General features: G+C 35.3%; 1 protein-coding gene across 1 annotated transcript; it reads right to left on the bottom strand.

Moving 5' to 3' along the window:
* Nucleotides 1–10,303: 10,303 nt before the first annotated feature.
* Nucleotides 10,304–14,166, bottom strand: LOC132154850 (uncharacterized). Its single transcript, XM_059563562.1, has 5 exons — nucleotides 14,031–14,166; nucleotides 13,667–13,744; nucleotides 12,922–12,966; nucleotides 12,211–12,359; nucleotides 10,304–12,046 (listed from the first exon to the last, which is right to left on the bottom strand). The coding sequence occupies exons 2-5, from the start codon at nucleotides 13,722–13,724 to the stop codon at nucleotides 10,730–10,732; spliced, it is 1,569 nt and encodes a 522-aa protein (XP_059419545.1). The 5' UTR covers nucleotides 13,725–13,744; nucleotides 14,031–14,166; the 3' UTR covers nucleotides 10,304–10,729.
* Between the last annotated feature and the right edge of the window lie 4,266 nt (nucleotides 14,167–18,432).

Here is an 18,432-nt window from a genome sequence, read left to right as displayed (position 1 = left end):
TGCTGGTAAACACCTCACTCTGTTATCAAAGAACCCGAGTTTACATTAGGTAACCAATCATTATTTTTCTAAATTCACTCTGTGTTTCACTATGGAAGATATACTGTAATCCACTCCCAGATTGTGCCCATATCACTACCACTATCACTCATAACAATTAAATGGGCACAGAACTACTGGATGCTTGCACTGCATGTGCTGAGGATGGCTCAGACATGACCAGTCTATAGAACTGCACAAAAGTGTGTGGCATAGCCTTACTAACTGCTGAACAAATAAACTCCCCTGAGTAAAGCCCATTATGTAGCTATATGGAATTGGCTCTCTGGCCCTATTGCAAATGTTCCAATTGTTTACCAATTACACCATTATTAATTGCAGAGTTCCAATGCGTATGGATAAATCTTTCTATAATGTATTTCAAGTCCTCAAAGTTTAGTAGTGAGTTTTGAGTTTCCAGTATCCTCCAATAATTCTTTGATTTTTACATCCTGATAATACAATTTTAAAGCTAATGATTTTATTGTTTCAGTGAAAACAGCTGGCAGTATAGATGTATCTATAATAAAAGGATCCGAGTCTGAAGAATCCAACCAAAAGTCAATACTGGATTGTTGAGTAAACTGCTTAGTTGAGGGGGGTTTTTTTATCCTCTAAATTTCAATTAAGACTGGAACTTAAACGTAAAAGATCACTAGACTCATTGTTTGCTCTTGGAGGAAATGAACCATTCATGACCAAATAAAAATCACCTCCAATAATTAATTTAGCAGTAGGGTTGTTTTTCATGGTCGAGTTAACATAACTTTCAATTTCACCTAATAATTAATATAATAATAATATAATAAGTGTTTGAATGTTTTGAACAGTACCCATAAACATTAACAATAATGAATTTACAATCATTCACATCAATCAGTAATATTATCCAATGATCTTTAGAGTCCCCTTTGCTCCACACATATTTTCCATGGAAAGTATGTGCAAAAATTGCAGCTCCACCTGAGTGACTGGAGCCATGAGCTAATCACATGTCGACTTCCCACTGGTTTTTCCAAAAATTAAAACCCTTAGGGCACAAATGATAGCCTGGCCAGCCAGACTTACATCAAGATGTTTGTACTCTAGGCTGCGAAATACATTTTGCTGCCGCTAGGGTGCGTCTAGATTTCTAGGCTACACAAATGAGTCTCTTCAATGAAAATTAAGTAACTTTTGTATTCGTTGCAAAAATGAAAAAAGGCTTGTCCTTGGATCAAATTCCTCAATCCTCTGGCATTAATAGAACATAACTTAATAGAAATTAACTAAGACCACACACGGTAAACTCATATAAAAAAGTAATATTAAAGAGATAGAAAAAAAGAAAGCTCTACTTTTCTCCTTGTAAATTAGAAAATATAGGCAAACAGCCAAATGGTAATTGTAAACTAAATAGTAAATAAAAAAGTGCTTATCTTCTAAACAATCATCCCTGATTTTGCTTCATGTGAGAAAGAATCCAGTAGTATCCATTTTTTTCTGGAACATTTATCTTCCGTCAGTGTAAAAAATAATTCTGTGGCTTAGTAAATATTACAGAAATTTTTAACTTTATTAACTTAATAAAATCTCTGAATATCGTGTACTTGATTGTTTGAGTTAAACATACCAAAATAATTGAGTAAAAATCAAACAGTTCATTTTATCTAAAATTTACAGATATATTTAAGTTGTTTTCAATAAAATTATTTAGTATTTGACTAACCAATTATTTCTTTATAATATACTTAATATATTTGTGAAATTTCTATCAAAATATTTGAGAATGTTGCATTAAACTGATCTGTTTCAAGAAACAAAAATATTACTTAATTCAAATCAATATTATTAATATATTTAACACACTCTTAAAATTTGAGTAAGTTTACTCAATTAAAACAATGCACCCCTCCCCCACCCTCTGATGTGACGACAACTCGACGGTTGGTTGAGTCAGTGAGCGCAGGCAGTTTGAACTCTCCAGTCTCCAGACAACAGCTCTCTTCTCAGCGTTGCAGATTTGGTGAATTTCCTCTGTGAAATTCAGGTTTGTTTATGTTTTATTTTATCTATAAAATCATTACTGTGCTTTAAAACCTATTTAATGCAAAACAACATACAGAGGCGTAATACGACACCTAAACGAGAGTCGAGCCTGTCTTTTTGCATGATTGAAACGCTTTGCATAAACACATGACTTCATTCCTAATGATAATAAATATAATTATTATCATTTGGATGATAAAATGTCCTCAGAACTGTCACTGTTTGTTTATTGGCATGTTATGTCAGTCACTCACAGTATCTATCGGCTGTGAGTGAAACGCAGGACGGTGGTATGAAGTTCAAAGTTCACCCGCAGAGGCGAGTCTGTCTCCGGCACGAGGACCAGCGCTGATCCGGTGGATATTGGGTTGATTTGATTAACGTTACACTTGAATTAGGCTACCTGAATTTTTAAATATTTAATTTTTACTTATAAAATGTTTGTTAAATGAGTTTAAATGTAGGCAATATTGTATACAGTGTAAAATGTGCTGTATTGCTGTACTCATAGACAATAAAGGCCAATGTCATGTATACTGGTGGTTGTGTGGAGTACTATTTTACAAAGGTTTAGAGAAAATAAAAAGTTAATATTACTCATTAATAAAAACACTTAATATTACTCATAAATATTGTTTTTAAATGTTTAAATGTTCAATTATTTCTACTCAATTTTATTTGTTAATGTACCAGTTACTCAGATTTACTTAATTTTTTTACTTGCATTTACTCAATTCATACAGTATATTTCATTGATTTCACAGCTTTAAAATTTACTCAATTTTTTTGAGTGTAAAAATGTTTCACCAATAAAATTGAGTAAATAATAGTTAAACTTTTTACAGTGTATGCTTTAGGGCCAATGAAGTGCCAAAGCCTTTTTTTCCTTCATTGCCTGATTTTTTTACATAAGACCATAGCAGTGCACGGGACGCTTTTTCTTCTTTTGTCAGGTCTTCTCCGAAGCATAGTTTGCATCATTTGAGGTAATCACTGTTTTTTGCACTTTTCCAGATGAAATCTCACACCCAGCACATCGCAAAAAGGAGGATAACGGCCTTCGCTCAACCCCACACTGGCCTGCCCAAACTGTGAGCTACATCCACCGCCTCACTCATCCTTGCTGCGAGCTCAGGTACCAATCCCTTGCCAATCTCCATCACCTTGACCTTGCATTATGAAGGAGTAATGGCCAAAGCCTAAACAGAAAAGCATACAATATGCCATCTTGTCGCCCACCCCCAGCCTATTGATGAGACAGAACAGAAACATCCTCTGCTCTGTGTGATACATAGGAGTCCTGGATGAACGGTGAGTAATACATCATTTCTGTGGACAATAGTCATTATTCAGAAAAAAGAAAAGAAACCTATAATTAATAAATTCATCAATGTAAAATTTAGCCATAACTCCACATTTTTTGATTAACTCATATAAAAATACCTACTGTATGAGACCATGTCTAGATACTGTATATTAAATGGATTGTCCCACTACCAGTGTCAAAGATGAACTTTTTGAATTTTAAAATTATAGAGCAGTATTTGCCCCGAAACTGATTTTAAGGGGCATTTGAGAGCATTACCTTACAAAATATATATACATGGCAAGTCAAATAATTCAAACATATTAAAGACATACCCAATCCACCCATCTACAGCTAAATGTCTAACTTGCATTTTCAAATCTTCCTCACTATTGCAAAAATTCTGCAGTTGCTATAAATGGAATGAAAACAAAAGGTATCGTTTGATGAGCTCTATTTATATACCTATTTAAAGATGATCCTGTGATCCTGTCAGAATTCTTTTAAACACTCTTTTCCGGCAGCTCTAGGGTTGACACCAGAGAAGACACCAATCCGGATGAGCTGTGAGGAGCACTTGAGTGTGAGAATGCTGAGACGTGTTAAGTTCACACTCAAAAAAAGCTTCTGATATAAGGCTTTTCCTGTCTCTCAATGCAAGTGATAAAGCATTTCTTCAGGAATCCCACCTGCATCCTTTTGCATGTATTAAATGAAAATATAACCAATAGTCCAAAGGTATTGCTGTCAAGGGTTTAGCTAACATAAAGTACTGTGTACAACAGGTGTCTTCAACCCTGCTCCTGTACTGCAGATTTCAGCTCCAACCCCAATCTGAACCAGATAATCAGGGTTACTTGACAAAAGGCTGAAATGGAAGTTTGCAGGAAGGTAGCTCTCCAAGAGCAGGGTTGGAGATCCCTGCTCTCTCTAATTATATCTACAGTATAAGTTTAGCTCAATACATGAGTACAAAAACTCAATACATTAGGGGTCAGTAAGATTTTTTAATGTTTTTGAATGAAGCTTCTAACGGTCACCAAGGCTGTATTTATTTGATTAAAAATAAAGGAAAACAGTTACACGGTTAAATATTCTTACAATTTAAAATAATTATATAGATTAATATATGAATACATTTTCAGCAGCCATTACTGCAGTCTTCAGTGTCACATGATCCTTCAGAAATCATTCTAATATGCTGATTTGGTGCTCAAGAAACATTTTTTAAAATTATTAATGTTGAACTTCCAGTTGTTTTACTTAATATTTTTGTGGAAACTGTGATACATTTTTTGAGTTTCCTTAGCCAATTAGAAAGTTCAAAAGAACAACTTTTTTGTTTGAAATACAAATATTTTGTAACATGACAAATTACAAACCTAACCCTAACTATTTTTATAAAGAAGGAACGATGCAACTTTCTCAGATTCCTTTATATCAAATCTGCCATTCAACCCACTAGAAACAAAAGAACTATTTCATCTGTGAGACGGCGAGTCAACTGCTCTGACTGATCCCCAGCAACATCAGCATCCTGCTCTCATGATTTCTACTGAATCACTGATGCATGAAAACCCTTTGCTTCCCTGTGTTAACAATAACCTCACCTCATTCTCTCAGGTTGACAGGCATGGCAGAGCTCTGGCATTGTGACTGGACATGACATTTCTATTCCCTTTCAAACTCCATCATTTCACCAGATCCACTGAGCCCTTGCACAGTCTGTTATTCTATTATACATTCCTCATTCAAACACTCTCTACTCTCCACACAGTACAGTACTTCACACTTCTCCTAGATTTGTTGCTTAAAGGCGAATGTACGTGACCATCAAAATCAAATAAATGTGATATCAAGCCATCTCCATTCTCTATTAAAAACATATTTTTAATGTATATACATTTTAATAGTTCAAATTAAGTTATGAATTAAATCATCTTTAATTATACATAACGCTTTACGCTTCAAAGTAATAAACAGGAAAATAACAGAATCAGTGATTCAAACTAATCTGAGTCCAATTTGAATTCTGCTGTAAAGCAGCTCTACAAAGACAATTGTGTCATTATTCAGCTCAAGTCAGTTGTAAACATCATCAGTTATGAACTTACAGTAGTTCATTTCATCTATAAGTAGCATTACAGAAAAGAGAGAAAAAAAGTCACTGTCAACTAAGTTTTCTTTAGAATTTCAAAAATGGTTGACAAATGACAAAGGTATGAATGAATTATATTCTGAATTAATTCAACTTTAATATGAGTAGGTTGAATCTTTCATTATATAAGTCTCCTTACATAACTGTCAGCTAAAACCATTGTTTAATTGATAATTGAGGTTCAGTTATTAAATGCACTGAAAATGACAAAAGAGGACTTCACATTAATTGTATAGAGCTCATCTTGTTGCTAGTCTAATTGTTCTGCACTGCAACAGGCTTTATATATGTAATTTAACAGCAGAATATCTTATTAAATTACCAACTCAAATCAGATTTTTTTATGTCCACATACAGTGCAGTACAGTAGCAGATTCTGATTCTAAACTTGCGTGTATATCTCTTTATGGCTGTATAACTCTACAGTAGCTGTTCCTGATGCTGTGCTTGCTCAGATGACAGTTTCTGCATGAAAACTCTCAAACACTTCACACAGAATACATAAAAAATAAAGTGAGAAATCATCACAATGGCTCCAACCCACTATACAGCACACCTCACACTAAGCATTCACATCTACTTCATGAGATAATGAAGGATCATTTGATGCTTATGATGTTCTAATGGAAAACACAAAAGCGATAGACGGCATAATGTTCTTTTGTTAACTATTTAGTGCCATGACATTCTTTTTAAAACCTTGCTTCTCTATTCAGATCCCAAATAGAAAGTAAATTCAACCTGGCATGAGTAAGTGGGTCACTAGAGGAGTGACTAATTAGCTGGTAACACAATGAACTGTAGTTGACATGACAGGTGCATTGCTTAGAAGAGACAATGTTGGGCCAATGCATGGTTGAAATCCATGCACTTTTACATGAACAGTAAAAAGCCATCTGGAGCACTGAAATAGTCTAAAAACATCTCAGTATAACAATAGAGTCTGTTGACATCACTAATAACTCAGAAAATAATATTTGTTGTTTAATATAATTTAATTTTTATTTTTAATTGAACGTCCCTTAAAATATCCTAAAACAAACTCACGCATGATTAAATTAAAGGGATAATTCGCTGCTTGCAAAATGTGGTTTTAACTTTAGTGTTGTGATTGTAATTTGTGTAATTTGGTCAAAATTGCTTGTAACGCTCTCATTATTCTATATTATCTCCAAATCTTGGATTCAGTCTTTGTCTTGTTTTCTTTCAATAGCACAGGTTTTGTATTTGTAATTAATAGAAAACATGTTGATGAAAGACTTCAACATGATACTTACATCTTATTCCTGCTATTAAAACCGATGAGTTATATATGTGTGTGTGTGTGTGTGTGTGTGTGTGTTTAAACAAACATATTTTTATCTGTATTCATGTTTGTATGCAGAGAGTGAATCTTCTAAGGAAGACTCAGGAATTCTGTCCAGGTACTGTATGGTAGATACTCCCATACCTTCCAGAATTCCCAATGAGAGATAAGCCTTACTTGGGGAAAGGATATTTCACGGCTGGCTTCCCCCACCTGTCCCTTACTGACACATTCTGAATAGTAAACCATTCTTTTCAGAAAAACATACATCCTCTGCACTATATTCTCATCTCTAAAAGAACAATATATATTAAAGAAAATGGGTTTGCAGAGAGTGCGAGCATTTTATCTAGATGAGGACATCGCTGAATTATTATGTTTTAGCTCCTGTACTTGTACAAAAGAAATATTGCAACTGGCTGAATAAAAAGAAAGGCAACTTTCGTGAAAGTCATGAGGCTTTCAGGTTTAGCCTTTCATTCTCAATAGTATCCTCTCTTAGACCAATCATTTCAGACATGATTTAAATAATGTCCAGTACAGTCCAGCAATATGTATGGATTCAGTGAATGAGATTGACCAACTGTGAAATGCAACAGATTTAAATAAATGAAGTGACAAGCACAGCCATTATTACACACTGCAGATTCAAAAAGTTTTTCATTTCTTCAAATAAAGTGTAGCCTATTGGTTTCTGAGTCCTATAAGTCACAAGAACATACAGCAGAGGATTTAAAGAACGTGAGAACACTTAAGAAGGTTCTAATTTGGATATAAATAAAAAAAATTTTTTTTTTTTTTTTAAGATTTTTAGCTCCTTAAGTAACCTATTGGAACTATCTAAATAAAATAAAATAAAACAAGCAAGAGGGAGTGCTGCAAATATCAGAACCAACTCAGGGGTCATTGATCATGCATGCATTGAAAATATTTGTTTATAATAATTAAATAATTATTCGTTTAAAATGAATGGGACGTCAACATGATATTTTTAAGACATCAAACGAAATAAAAAGTATCTAGCACCTCTTTATAAAATAAATATCTAAAATCTTAAATTAGCCTACCTCAGGAAATACATGAGGAAAAGCATCTCAACATTTAACAATGATCAAAACAATCGCGAAAGACGGGAGCAGAATCATTGAAGCTACTCACCAATCACAGAATCTTAGCATCAGATGAGATGCGAGAGAGCGAGTGCAGAGCGCTGCGCTTCTGGATCGCTCAGATCTCAGCTTCACTGGATCATGTGACAGCAGCTGCTGCTCGCTTCATCATCCGCATGCATACTGCATCCATCCATCCACAGCACTGACAACTACATTTGCTTTATATAGCTGGGCGTTTTCTTCTACTTCAGGCATTTTTATGTCCCAGGGGTTGATTTTTATTAAAACCAAGATGGTGATGATGATGATGATACCTTATCAACAATCCAATATCCCTCGCAGGTCTCTGATTCAATGAAAAATGACATGTGTTGCAGTGATTCAGACTGTCTAAATTTTTATAGATTCTAGAGGAGCAAGAAAACTACAACTTTATCTTAAATTAAACCTTTGAAAAAATCCTGAGACAACTCCATCTGAACCAACAGCTGAAAATGTTCTTTTGGGTTGTCAAGCCTTTGAACCATGTCATCACATGCTTCTTCGTCCTCCATGAGCACAACATTCTATTATGCTAAAATTCAACTTAAGCCATAAATAAATTCCAGCGTTTATAAGAACAGAGGCACCTGAATGTATAAATATACTTAAGTCATGCCATTTTACATTGATGTTATTTTTTCCTCAGCGGGTTTTCCTGCAGGGCAAAGATGTACTTTCTCATTTGAAGCTCAGTACAAACAATCTGTCATCAATGTTCTGTAAGTATGTCACCCAGAGAGATAAAAGTATTTAAAACTGTTCATGTAACTAGGGCATCTCTCACTTCATCTAAAGGTTACCTTTCAGTACATTAAGCAACTTATAATGGACAGTTATAGGACTGTAGATGTATGACTAAAATCTGTGTCAGATGCAGCTCCTTTAGGTTCAAACATTAGTCATTAAAAAAGTTTATTTGTCACTCAGTAGTTTATGTGTTACTTTACAACCTCACCATTGGGGGAAGTAAAGCTCAACTTTTCAATAGCCACATTTCAATGTACAGAAGTGCAATCAAAATAATTGAAATCTCTGTTCAAGGCCAGATCTTCTGCATTGAAGGCTCATTTCATAACAGTCCCTTTCAAGAATGCAGTGTTCAAACACAAACTCATTCACTGACCACATTAAAATGAGAACCTCTGCAGCACTGCTGAATATAGCACACAGAAGTACACTGCTAATTTCTGTTTGCTTATGCAGAGGACATATTTACCCTCATTACCATTCAGGGCCCTTTCCCATCCACTTAATGACATTCAGCTGGTCCCGCAGGTATGCAGGCCATGGAGGGGTGCAGTCAGCACAAACCGGACTCATGCTGACTGAGGCATTAAGCAACAGTTCATAGTCTCATAGCCTTTGCTATATCCCCTCTCAAAGCCCACCTAAGGCCAATTAAACAGTAAGGAAAGAACCACAACAGACGTGCCAGAGGTATGAAATGCGAAGCTGCTGTGTTTGCACTTGGGTTTCCCAACTGATTTCTTGTACTCAAGCGTGTGTTGGGTAATCCAAGTATAAGGTATATTTTGTGTGCTATATCAGCTCCTTTTTTAGTTAAATATGCCAACTGAGGAACCTTCTACGACTGGCATATTTACAGTGCACTTGCAGTTAATGCATATTTCAACATGTTCACTGTCTTGTAAGTAGTCATTACTGTTACTTTATTGGCATGCCAAGCTCTTTTAAAAACAGTCATCAACTGCACTCATTTTTCATCTGCCTGAGGGATCTTTTTGCCAAATGTCATTGTGAATAATTTAAATATTGGGTGTCAGGTAATGTTTAATTAGTTTTTTATATACTTGATCATGGTGTTTTAAATAAATTACATTTCTATTCCACACAAACATTTTTCACTGTCTACAAAAGGCATATATGTTCAAACTAAATATATATATATATATATACTTACGTAAAAGCTTATTAAAATCTAATCTTTGTATTGTTAAAAGCTTAGTAAAACCTTTTAAAGTTTAAGTTCTTTCATCTATTTTCTTGCTCCTCTTTTTAAAGCCTGACATTACAAAACATCCAATTTATGTGTTGATTCTGCATTTGCATATTTCAAGTGATATTAATAATTCAATACAGAATTTATGTTATAATAGATGTACCAATATATCATATCATGTGTTGTCACTTATATGTAAATCACAGTAATTTGTAATGCAAACTTTAGTATCTATTATGAATGCATAGTTTCCTGTATTGCAATATGATGAATTTGTTTCACTGTACTAAAATATGATGTTAATGCATACTCTAAAATTTGAAAAACACCAACTTTAATTCATTTCACTAAGTTATTTATTTATTGAAAGATTAAACATAAAATGCAGAAAAGAAAGACAGAAGATTGTTTTTATCAAAGTGGGAACTACATTAAATATATATCAAGAAGTCACATAACAAATTTGGAGAAAAAGTACCATATAGATTTAGCTCTCAGTATTAGTTTAAGTCATTCATTGTAATAATAAGTCTACATTATATAATACATCGATACATATATTGCTTCACATTACAACTAAACTCCCAAATCTATGGATTTGTTTCCCAAAATGACATTTCAGACAGAATTAAGACCTTAGACAACTAGAGTTACTAAAACATCAATGCAAAAACTATTCCTAGAAGATCCTGAATTGCTTCTCTCGCAAAAGCCTAAACTTGTGCTACATGTAAATAAACATGATTGAATATGCAAGTTCTCATCCAGTTTTTTCTTCTCATTTCTTGTAGCCACCCATATACCCTCTCAGGAAGTCCCTGAATCGTGGAACTGGATACCCAGGTGCCACGTGTTCAGGGAGAGGGTTGCCATGAACTTGTTCTTGCTGAGCTGGCTCATATTTGTGTTCTTGACTTGCGGATTCTGCTCGGCGCAGACGGCAGTTGTAATCGATTTCTGGGTCACAGTCTGGATGGGGCTCAATGATGCCATCTTTAACTCTCTTGGCTGCATCAGCTCCAGTGGATGGCTGAGGGGCAAACTTACCACAGTTGGGGTCGTACGGGTGGCAATCTGGTGTAGAACTGGCAGCACTTGCCCTCAAGTCCTGGTTCTCTACTGGGGTGCAGTCCTTATCATAAAACATGTAGCAGTCATAACCTTCTTTGGTCTTTCCACGGATGCCCAGTTGGTGACGGGTCTGGAACTCAGGGAGAACCGGAGGGGGTTTTCTCAAAGCAGCGGCTCCACCCATCAGACAATATGGATCGTAACGAGGGTCGCAGGCCAGGTTGACAGGTGCAGGCTCATCTCTTGGAGTGTATTCCAAGACCGGCTTATTTAGTGCAGCTAGTTTGGCAGCTGTAAGGGGGTTGCAGCCCTCATCAAACAAAGGGTTGCAAAACTGCTCTTTGGGGGCATCTGCATTCCCACTGGTTTGGGCTGCAGGTGCAACTACATTGGAGGCACAAAGGGGGTCAGTGGCAGGGTTACAGGTAGGGTACAGGTGATACAAACCTGAAGGCGATCTGGTCACCAGTTTGGGATGGCAGTAAAGATCTTTGGTAGGATCACATCCAAGGTGAGCATAGGAGGGCAGAGGGCCAAGCGAGGGTCTGTAGCCATAAGCAGAGCGCAGGTGGTACTGCAAACACTCTGTGTCTGAAGGATTGCATATACGCAAAAGTTCTGCCCTCTGCTCAGCTGACAAGAAAGGCTCTAAGACCGGAGCGTAGTAGTAAGCTGGTGGGGTTTTCAGAGGCAGAGGTAGTAGAGGGGACAAAATCGGAGCAGGGAGCTTTTCTGGGGCAGGTGAAGGCTCTTCTTCTGCAGCTTTTGGTCTAACAGCATAGAGACAGTAGGGGTCGAGGTAAGGGTTGCACACTGTCACAGTAGCTTGCCTCACAGGAACAGGCATGACCATCTTGGCTTTGGGTTTGCTGGTGGATTCTGCAATGCAGTCTGGGTCATCAGAGTTGGCACAGGCTTTGTAAATTTCGCTCAGGTGAGTGAGGTAATGGTTGTAGGAGCGTCCCTCTTCTACTCTGTGCTTGTTCTGTAGGTAAACACGGTACATGCGATCCATGTCCTCAATCTGTGGATTTAATCACAGAGAAACAAAACTGGGATGACTGAATTACTCTTGTCACAATTTTCTGTAAACAATTCTGAAGAAAGTTGACTTATCAAGTCATAGAAAAATCTCAAAAAGATTATAACGATGACTAACGATCTCTGTGTTAGTTTTAGGCTACTCACTCCCTCCTGGTTGTTGGTCTGCATGAAGTATTTATACCAGCCCCAAAAATCAGGTAGACTCCTGTAGTAGGCAACATTCCTCCTGCTACGGACCAGCTTTTTCAGCGATGACATGCTGTCTGTCTTCACCTCAGCAGCGCCCTCTATAACTGAACCAGCACATGACAACAGTAAATGTCATCATTTAAATACTGTTCAGACAACATCTCAGTATTTTTTGTTTTTTAATAGTGAGATTTAGTTGAATAAAAATGAGTATTTTTTTTTAAGGGGACCACATTTAGTGGGCAGAATTAAATGAAATCAGAATCGTTCTAATATGCTAATTTTGTGCTCCAGAGTCTTCTCTTATTATTATCAAAGATGAAGGCAGTTGTGCAAATATTTTTTAATAGGAATAGTCATTGAATGATGATATGATTACATTCTGAAAAATCTTTGGGTTCTTTGCTTTGTCAGTGTATCACAGTCCATAACTATGATGTATTTACATTTTCTAAACGTAACCTAAAATGATATTAAGGAGAAGAAGATTCTATTTTGGGGCCAAGATGTAGAGAAGCTCTATGTGAGTCAATGATCCACTGCCTTTCTGCAGTTGTTCAGCATAATGATTCATGTTAAATAGCATTATCTCACATCAGAGCTGTGGTGTTGGTGCCATTTACAGCATAGCTGATGATATAATTACACAAAAAAGGTCCAACCCACCATCCTTTTCTTTACTGCGTCCTACAGGACCAGCGCCCAGAAAGTCTGTCAGACATATTAAAAAAAGAAAAGAAAGAAAAAACAATGTCAGACTTCTGAAATGAAGGAAAATGCAGACTGACTATGACTGCACAGCAGGCACGTTTCCCGTCAATGGAGCCTGTGTCTTATTCTAGTGATTACTACTCTGTCTCGGCTCTCTGACGCTCTAAGTGCTTTAAAATGGGCTAAAATTTCCGGGACCCCCTGCAAGCGTACCTGTTAAACTACAAAGAGATTGGGGAACTAGCCCACAGGCTGCTGCTATAATTACCACTGCTGTAAAATAAAATGAAGGATGTAAAATGTTCTGTACATGCAACATTATTCGTGGCATATATCTGCATCTCCAGTTGGTCTCTTTAGATGTTTATAGCTCATGGAAAATGTACAGTTGGCTAATATTTACAAGGTCTACCTTTTCCTATATGGAAACTGTTTGACTGAAATCACTTTACAGAGGTCTTCACAAAGAAAGATTGACGATGCTCATTCGTTTATTCTGGTTTTTTAGAATCCTTGGTTTTGGAAAATACTCCAAAATTTCTGCAGTAGGCTTATAGTAACCAAACGTGTTTTGCTTGAGATGGATGCTGAGTCATTTGGTCCATGCTTTATAATGCTATGGTGATTTACACTGAGATTGAATTGGGACAAATATTCAGGATAACAGATTATTTTTGTTTTGTTATAAATGGATTCTCACCTGGCATAAAGACAGCTGCAAGAGCCATTGCACGGAGCATAACAGTAAGTCTGGTCATTTTTCTTGATTAGTTGAGTCCTGAAAACAAAAATTGAGAGACACATCCAAAATCAGGGACGTTTCCGACCAAAGGCTGGCCAGCTCGGGTTTTCATATAATTGAACTAAATCAAGAAATCAAGAAAATCTTAATTTGGCATGTTTTTTTTCATTGACAAACAGGTTATAAAAAATACAAAAAATATAGAAATCCATAAGATTCTCAATATATAACCAGTAATATATAAACATACACATATATTTTTCCAGAAGCAATACCTAAACCTAATAGACTACAAGTATTCTGTCTGTATCAGTCAACTTACCTGTTCTAGTAGAAATGTTTGAAGACACTCCTAAGTTGTTGGTGGGCTCTGAAGGGGTGTACTGAACTCTTCACACAACCCCTGCACTCCCCTTCAAACCCTCTGAACTGGTGTGGCAAACGGCAACATTTTAAGGTGCTCCATGATCATTAAGAAAAAAAGGCATATCATATGTCAGGAGCTTGCTGTTAGCCTTTTAGGGATTGGCTCTTGCAAAATCAGCTCATTGACCAATGAGAGTCCTGTATAGGAAGAAAAGCAGCAAGATACAATTTGGAAGAGGGAGCCGGAGGGATGCAGAAATAATTAAAGAAATACCTTTTTGCTGATTGATGAATGAGGTGCCACAACTTCCACTGAGACACAAACATGACAGAAAACCTGAACATGGAATACTTTTCCCATTCTGCCATATAAATTGTGACTTTATCAGTCCATGCACTTTAGATTATCTCATCAAGAGCAGTTAATGTTTGAGTGTCATATTATTCAGAATCCTGCAGCTTTGCTTAGTAATATGCATATTTATCAAGCAAAGTAAAGCTCTATTGAATTCTCTATTTATATGCTTATGATGAATTTTTATTTCATATTTTCATCTAAAAACGTGTCCAAAAACAACTTTTTTGTGGTGTAGAAATAAAAAATCACAATGAGAATTGATTAGTATTTAAGACAGGTTTGACGCAGAATTAATTTTGTCCCTGTAAAACTTTGTCAGAAAGTCATCACAATCTTTGTAAAGATATACAATGGTATATATAGGTTAGAATGATGTATTATTTTAAAAGGATAATTTACCCAAAAATGAAAATTGAGCACAAAAGAAGATATTTTAAAGAAGGTTGGCAACCAGTCTTGCTACACGATAAAGAAACTCATGCAGTTTTGGTGAAAACTGTGTAATGTAAGCTAATTAAAAACCAGACTCTAGAAACCAGAAAAACAAAAATAAAAACTCTCCCCAACAAGCAGATTCCTGTCAGCAGCTTTTTGAAGGTGTGATTTGGCAGTTTCTTCGCACTCACTAAAGACTCCACAGGAAAAGCAGAAATTTCACTGTTATAAGAAATTGATGGAAACTGAAGGCCAGAGGTCTACAGGATGCTAAAAGAAATCAGGTTTGGGTTAATGATCTGAGGTGACTTCTTTTTATGACAAGAACATCATAGATCAGAATGATGGCTTGTCAGATATCATTTCAGGTCATTCCTTGGAAAATGGCTTGGGTGATGTTTCAAATATGACCCAAGAGCTAAAACATGCAAAACATTTACTGTACTGTATGTGATTGAATGTTTAATAGTGTCTACTAAGGTCCATTCATCATGATGATGGGACGGCCAGATCAGCACGTCCACTGTTACACATACAGTATAATTAAACTTCAGGCTTGCTGCAAACAGGTGTTTTACATAGCACATAAACCAGCAATCCAACCTGGAAGCAGCGGAGCATGTACACAAACATGATATGGCCTCATAATTTCAACATACCACACGTAGAAGAATGTGACGTTCCCTCAGAATTTTGGAACACCTGGCGCCAGAGAAGACTTTAAAAATCACTTTGAAGAGAAAAAAAAACCTCTTTGCCCTTCACTGATGCTATTTTTTATTAATATATACAGTATCTACCAATGTCCAAATGTCTACTTATCGTTCCACAATGATCAATTTACCATATTTTACAAACTTTAGTGAAATAAGTGATTTTTGTTATTTTTTATTATTGAACTGACAGGATGAGCATGCCTGGAAGATCAAGGTGGTAGAACTTCTGCTTTTTTATGTCTTTTTTCACAGTTCTCCTTTATGTCTCTGTAGAGTTTTACAAGACACAAGCTAGCTTTCACATCTTCTCACCAGAAAACAGGGCAGAACACTTTTCCTTTCCTTCCACACATACAATGGCTCCAAAATGTATATTCAGACTTAAGTCACACCTAAAAATGTGTGAATTTCAAAATATCAAACCAAGTGGCATTTTTCTTGAAAGCATATCACAGACACTCTTTCAAACTAATTTTCAAATGCTAAAAAAAGAACGCTGTTGTTCAAAACAAATGGAAAGTTTCTGGTTGTCAAATGAACTACATCTCTATGAATGAGATGCATGAGATGTTGTCTTATATTTCTGCTATGCTTTTCCCAAACTAGCAACATATTTTTAAATAACCACATTTTATGGAAAACTATAGGCCTTTCTAGAAATAATTCAGGCTTATTTTCATGTAAGAAAAAAAGCCAAGTAAACAGAAATGATGGGAATGACACAGTGTAATTTACATGCCAGAAAGGACAAGTAACTGAACCTGTCATGTATAATTTTATGTATTTCAATGTGTGACATGGGTGACATGAATCAATTGCATTAAAATAATATTGAGATAAATTAATACAAATATGAAACTTTTTGTTATATGGTTATCTGCATTTATTTATATTGTGATAAGCAAAGTAAAACAATAGGTCTGTCTTTTACGCAAAAAATCTATTTTAATTTTTCTCTTTCTCATTCATATCAAATTAATATGTGTGGCAAAATATTTTTTGTCTCGTTTGATTTTTATTTTGGCCCTAAGACACAAATCACACCACATTAAGCCGCTCACATCATAAAGAAATTCTGTGGTAGTAAAAACATCTCCCGCAGCGCCTGAACCTTTAAAGAACCACCAGATGCTGAATTAGGAAAAAGATTTTATTTTTAATTGTTAGCGTATGTTTAGCTGTATAGTCGCTCACATTGCATCCACTCAAATGTTATTATAAACATCTCTGAATGAAGAAGCTACATCTTAATATTTAGTGTTGATAATTTATTTCTCATAGAAATTAATAAATAATTGAAATAGATTTGAATAGTTAAAAATGAAGTACTTTAATTCATGTCTAATGGGTTTAATTCATGTGCATCGGATACAATCCTGCATAATGGTGAGCATAAATTACACATTTGAAACATGACTTTATTTTGTTCTGCTGACTTGAGGAAAAGTTTAGATGATATGGATGGTGTGCTTTACAGGTGGACTATGTGTAAATCACTGGGTGCTGTTTAAAAGTGTCAGATTTATGAGGAGAACTGTTCCTCCTCTTTACCTGGTAAACCTACAAAGAGTGAAAATAGCTCTTATCTATCCAGTACCTGAAAACATTATCCGTTTAATCATGTATTTGGTGAAAATTAGCAATACACATTATCGTCAATATATTTAATTAATATAATTTGTTTCCTTTCCAAAATACTTATATTATTAGAATTATAATATAACATCAAAATTCCTTAATTTATTAATAACCATTTGCTTTATAATTTATATATAATTACTATTAATTATAATAATCGCTCCATCTTTCAAAATCTTAAAACATGATTAATTTCCAGGTTTAAATGAAGAAAAAAGAAATCAGATTAAATTTTGAACCCCGCTGTTCTGACCCATTTAGAATTGGTCCAAAAATCACTTACCATTGCAAAACCTCATTTAGAATAATGACAAAAGTCACAATTTTGAATCATACGGTTTTAATTACATTCTGGAGATTGTTTATATACAACTAGATTTTGTTTATTTTCTTCCGCTCGGACAAACAAACTTGCACAGGCATATATGGCGATCATACAGTACAGACCAAAAGTTTGGACACACCTTCACATTCAAAGAGTTTTCTTTATTTTAATGACTATGATAATTGTAGAGTCACACTGAATGCATCAAAACTATGAATTAACACATGTGGAATTATACATAACAAAAAAGTGTGAAACAACTGAAAATATGTCATATTCTAGGTTCTTCAAAGTAGCCACCTTTTGCTTTGATTACTGCTTTGCACACTCTTGGCATTCTCTTGATGAGCTTCAAGAGGTAGTCACCTGAAATGGTCTTCACTTCACAGGTGTGCCCTGTCAGGTTTAATAAGATAGTTTTGATGCATTCAGTGTGACTCTACAATTTTCATAGTCATTAAAATAAAGAAAACTCTTTGAATGAGAAGGTGTGTCCAAACTTTTGGTCTGTACTGTATGTGTGTGGCAGCAATCTAATAGGATATATATATATATATATATATATATATATATATATATATATATATATATATATATATAGGATTAACTAATATATTTACATTTTTAAAAAGTGATCAAATTTACATTGATTAGAATCATTTTTGGATAGCAGTCATTATAGTGACTGGCAGAAATTACTATTCAGCCACTGTGCTATAGAAAGCACTTGATACATTAAAACAAAATTCATAATACATCAGTAGTTTGTTAGAAACACTAAATTTAGATACACACCAAGCACCACACACTGTGAACAAAAACAGTCTTGGCTATATGTGCCTCTGTACTTACACTGATGAATAGACTATTATGAACAATGGGTCAG

Source organism: Carassius carassius, chromosome 12, assembly GCF_963082965.1.
Source record: "Carassius carassius chromosome 12, fCarCar2.1, whole genome shotgun sequence".
NCBI classification, from domain to species: domain Eukaryota; kingdom Metazoa; phylum Chordata; class Actinopteri; order Cypriniformes; family Cyprinidae; genus Carassius; species Carassius carassius.
This window is presented reverse-complemented; position numbering and strand designations above follow the sequence as displayed.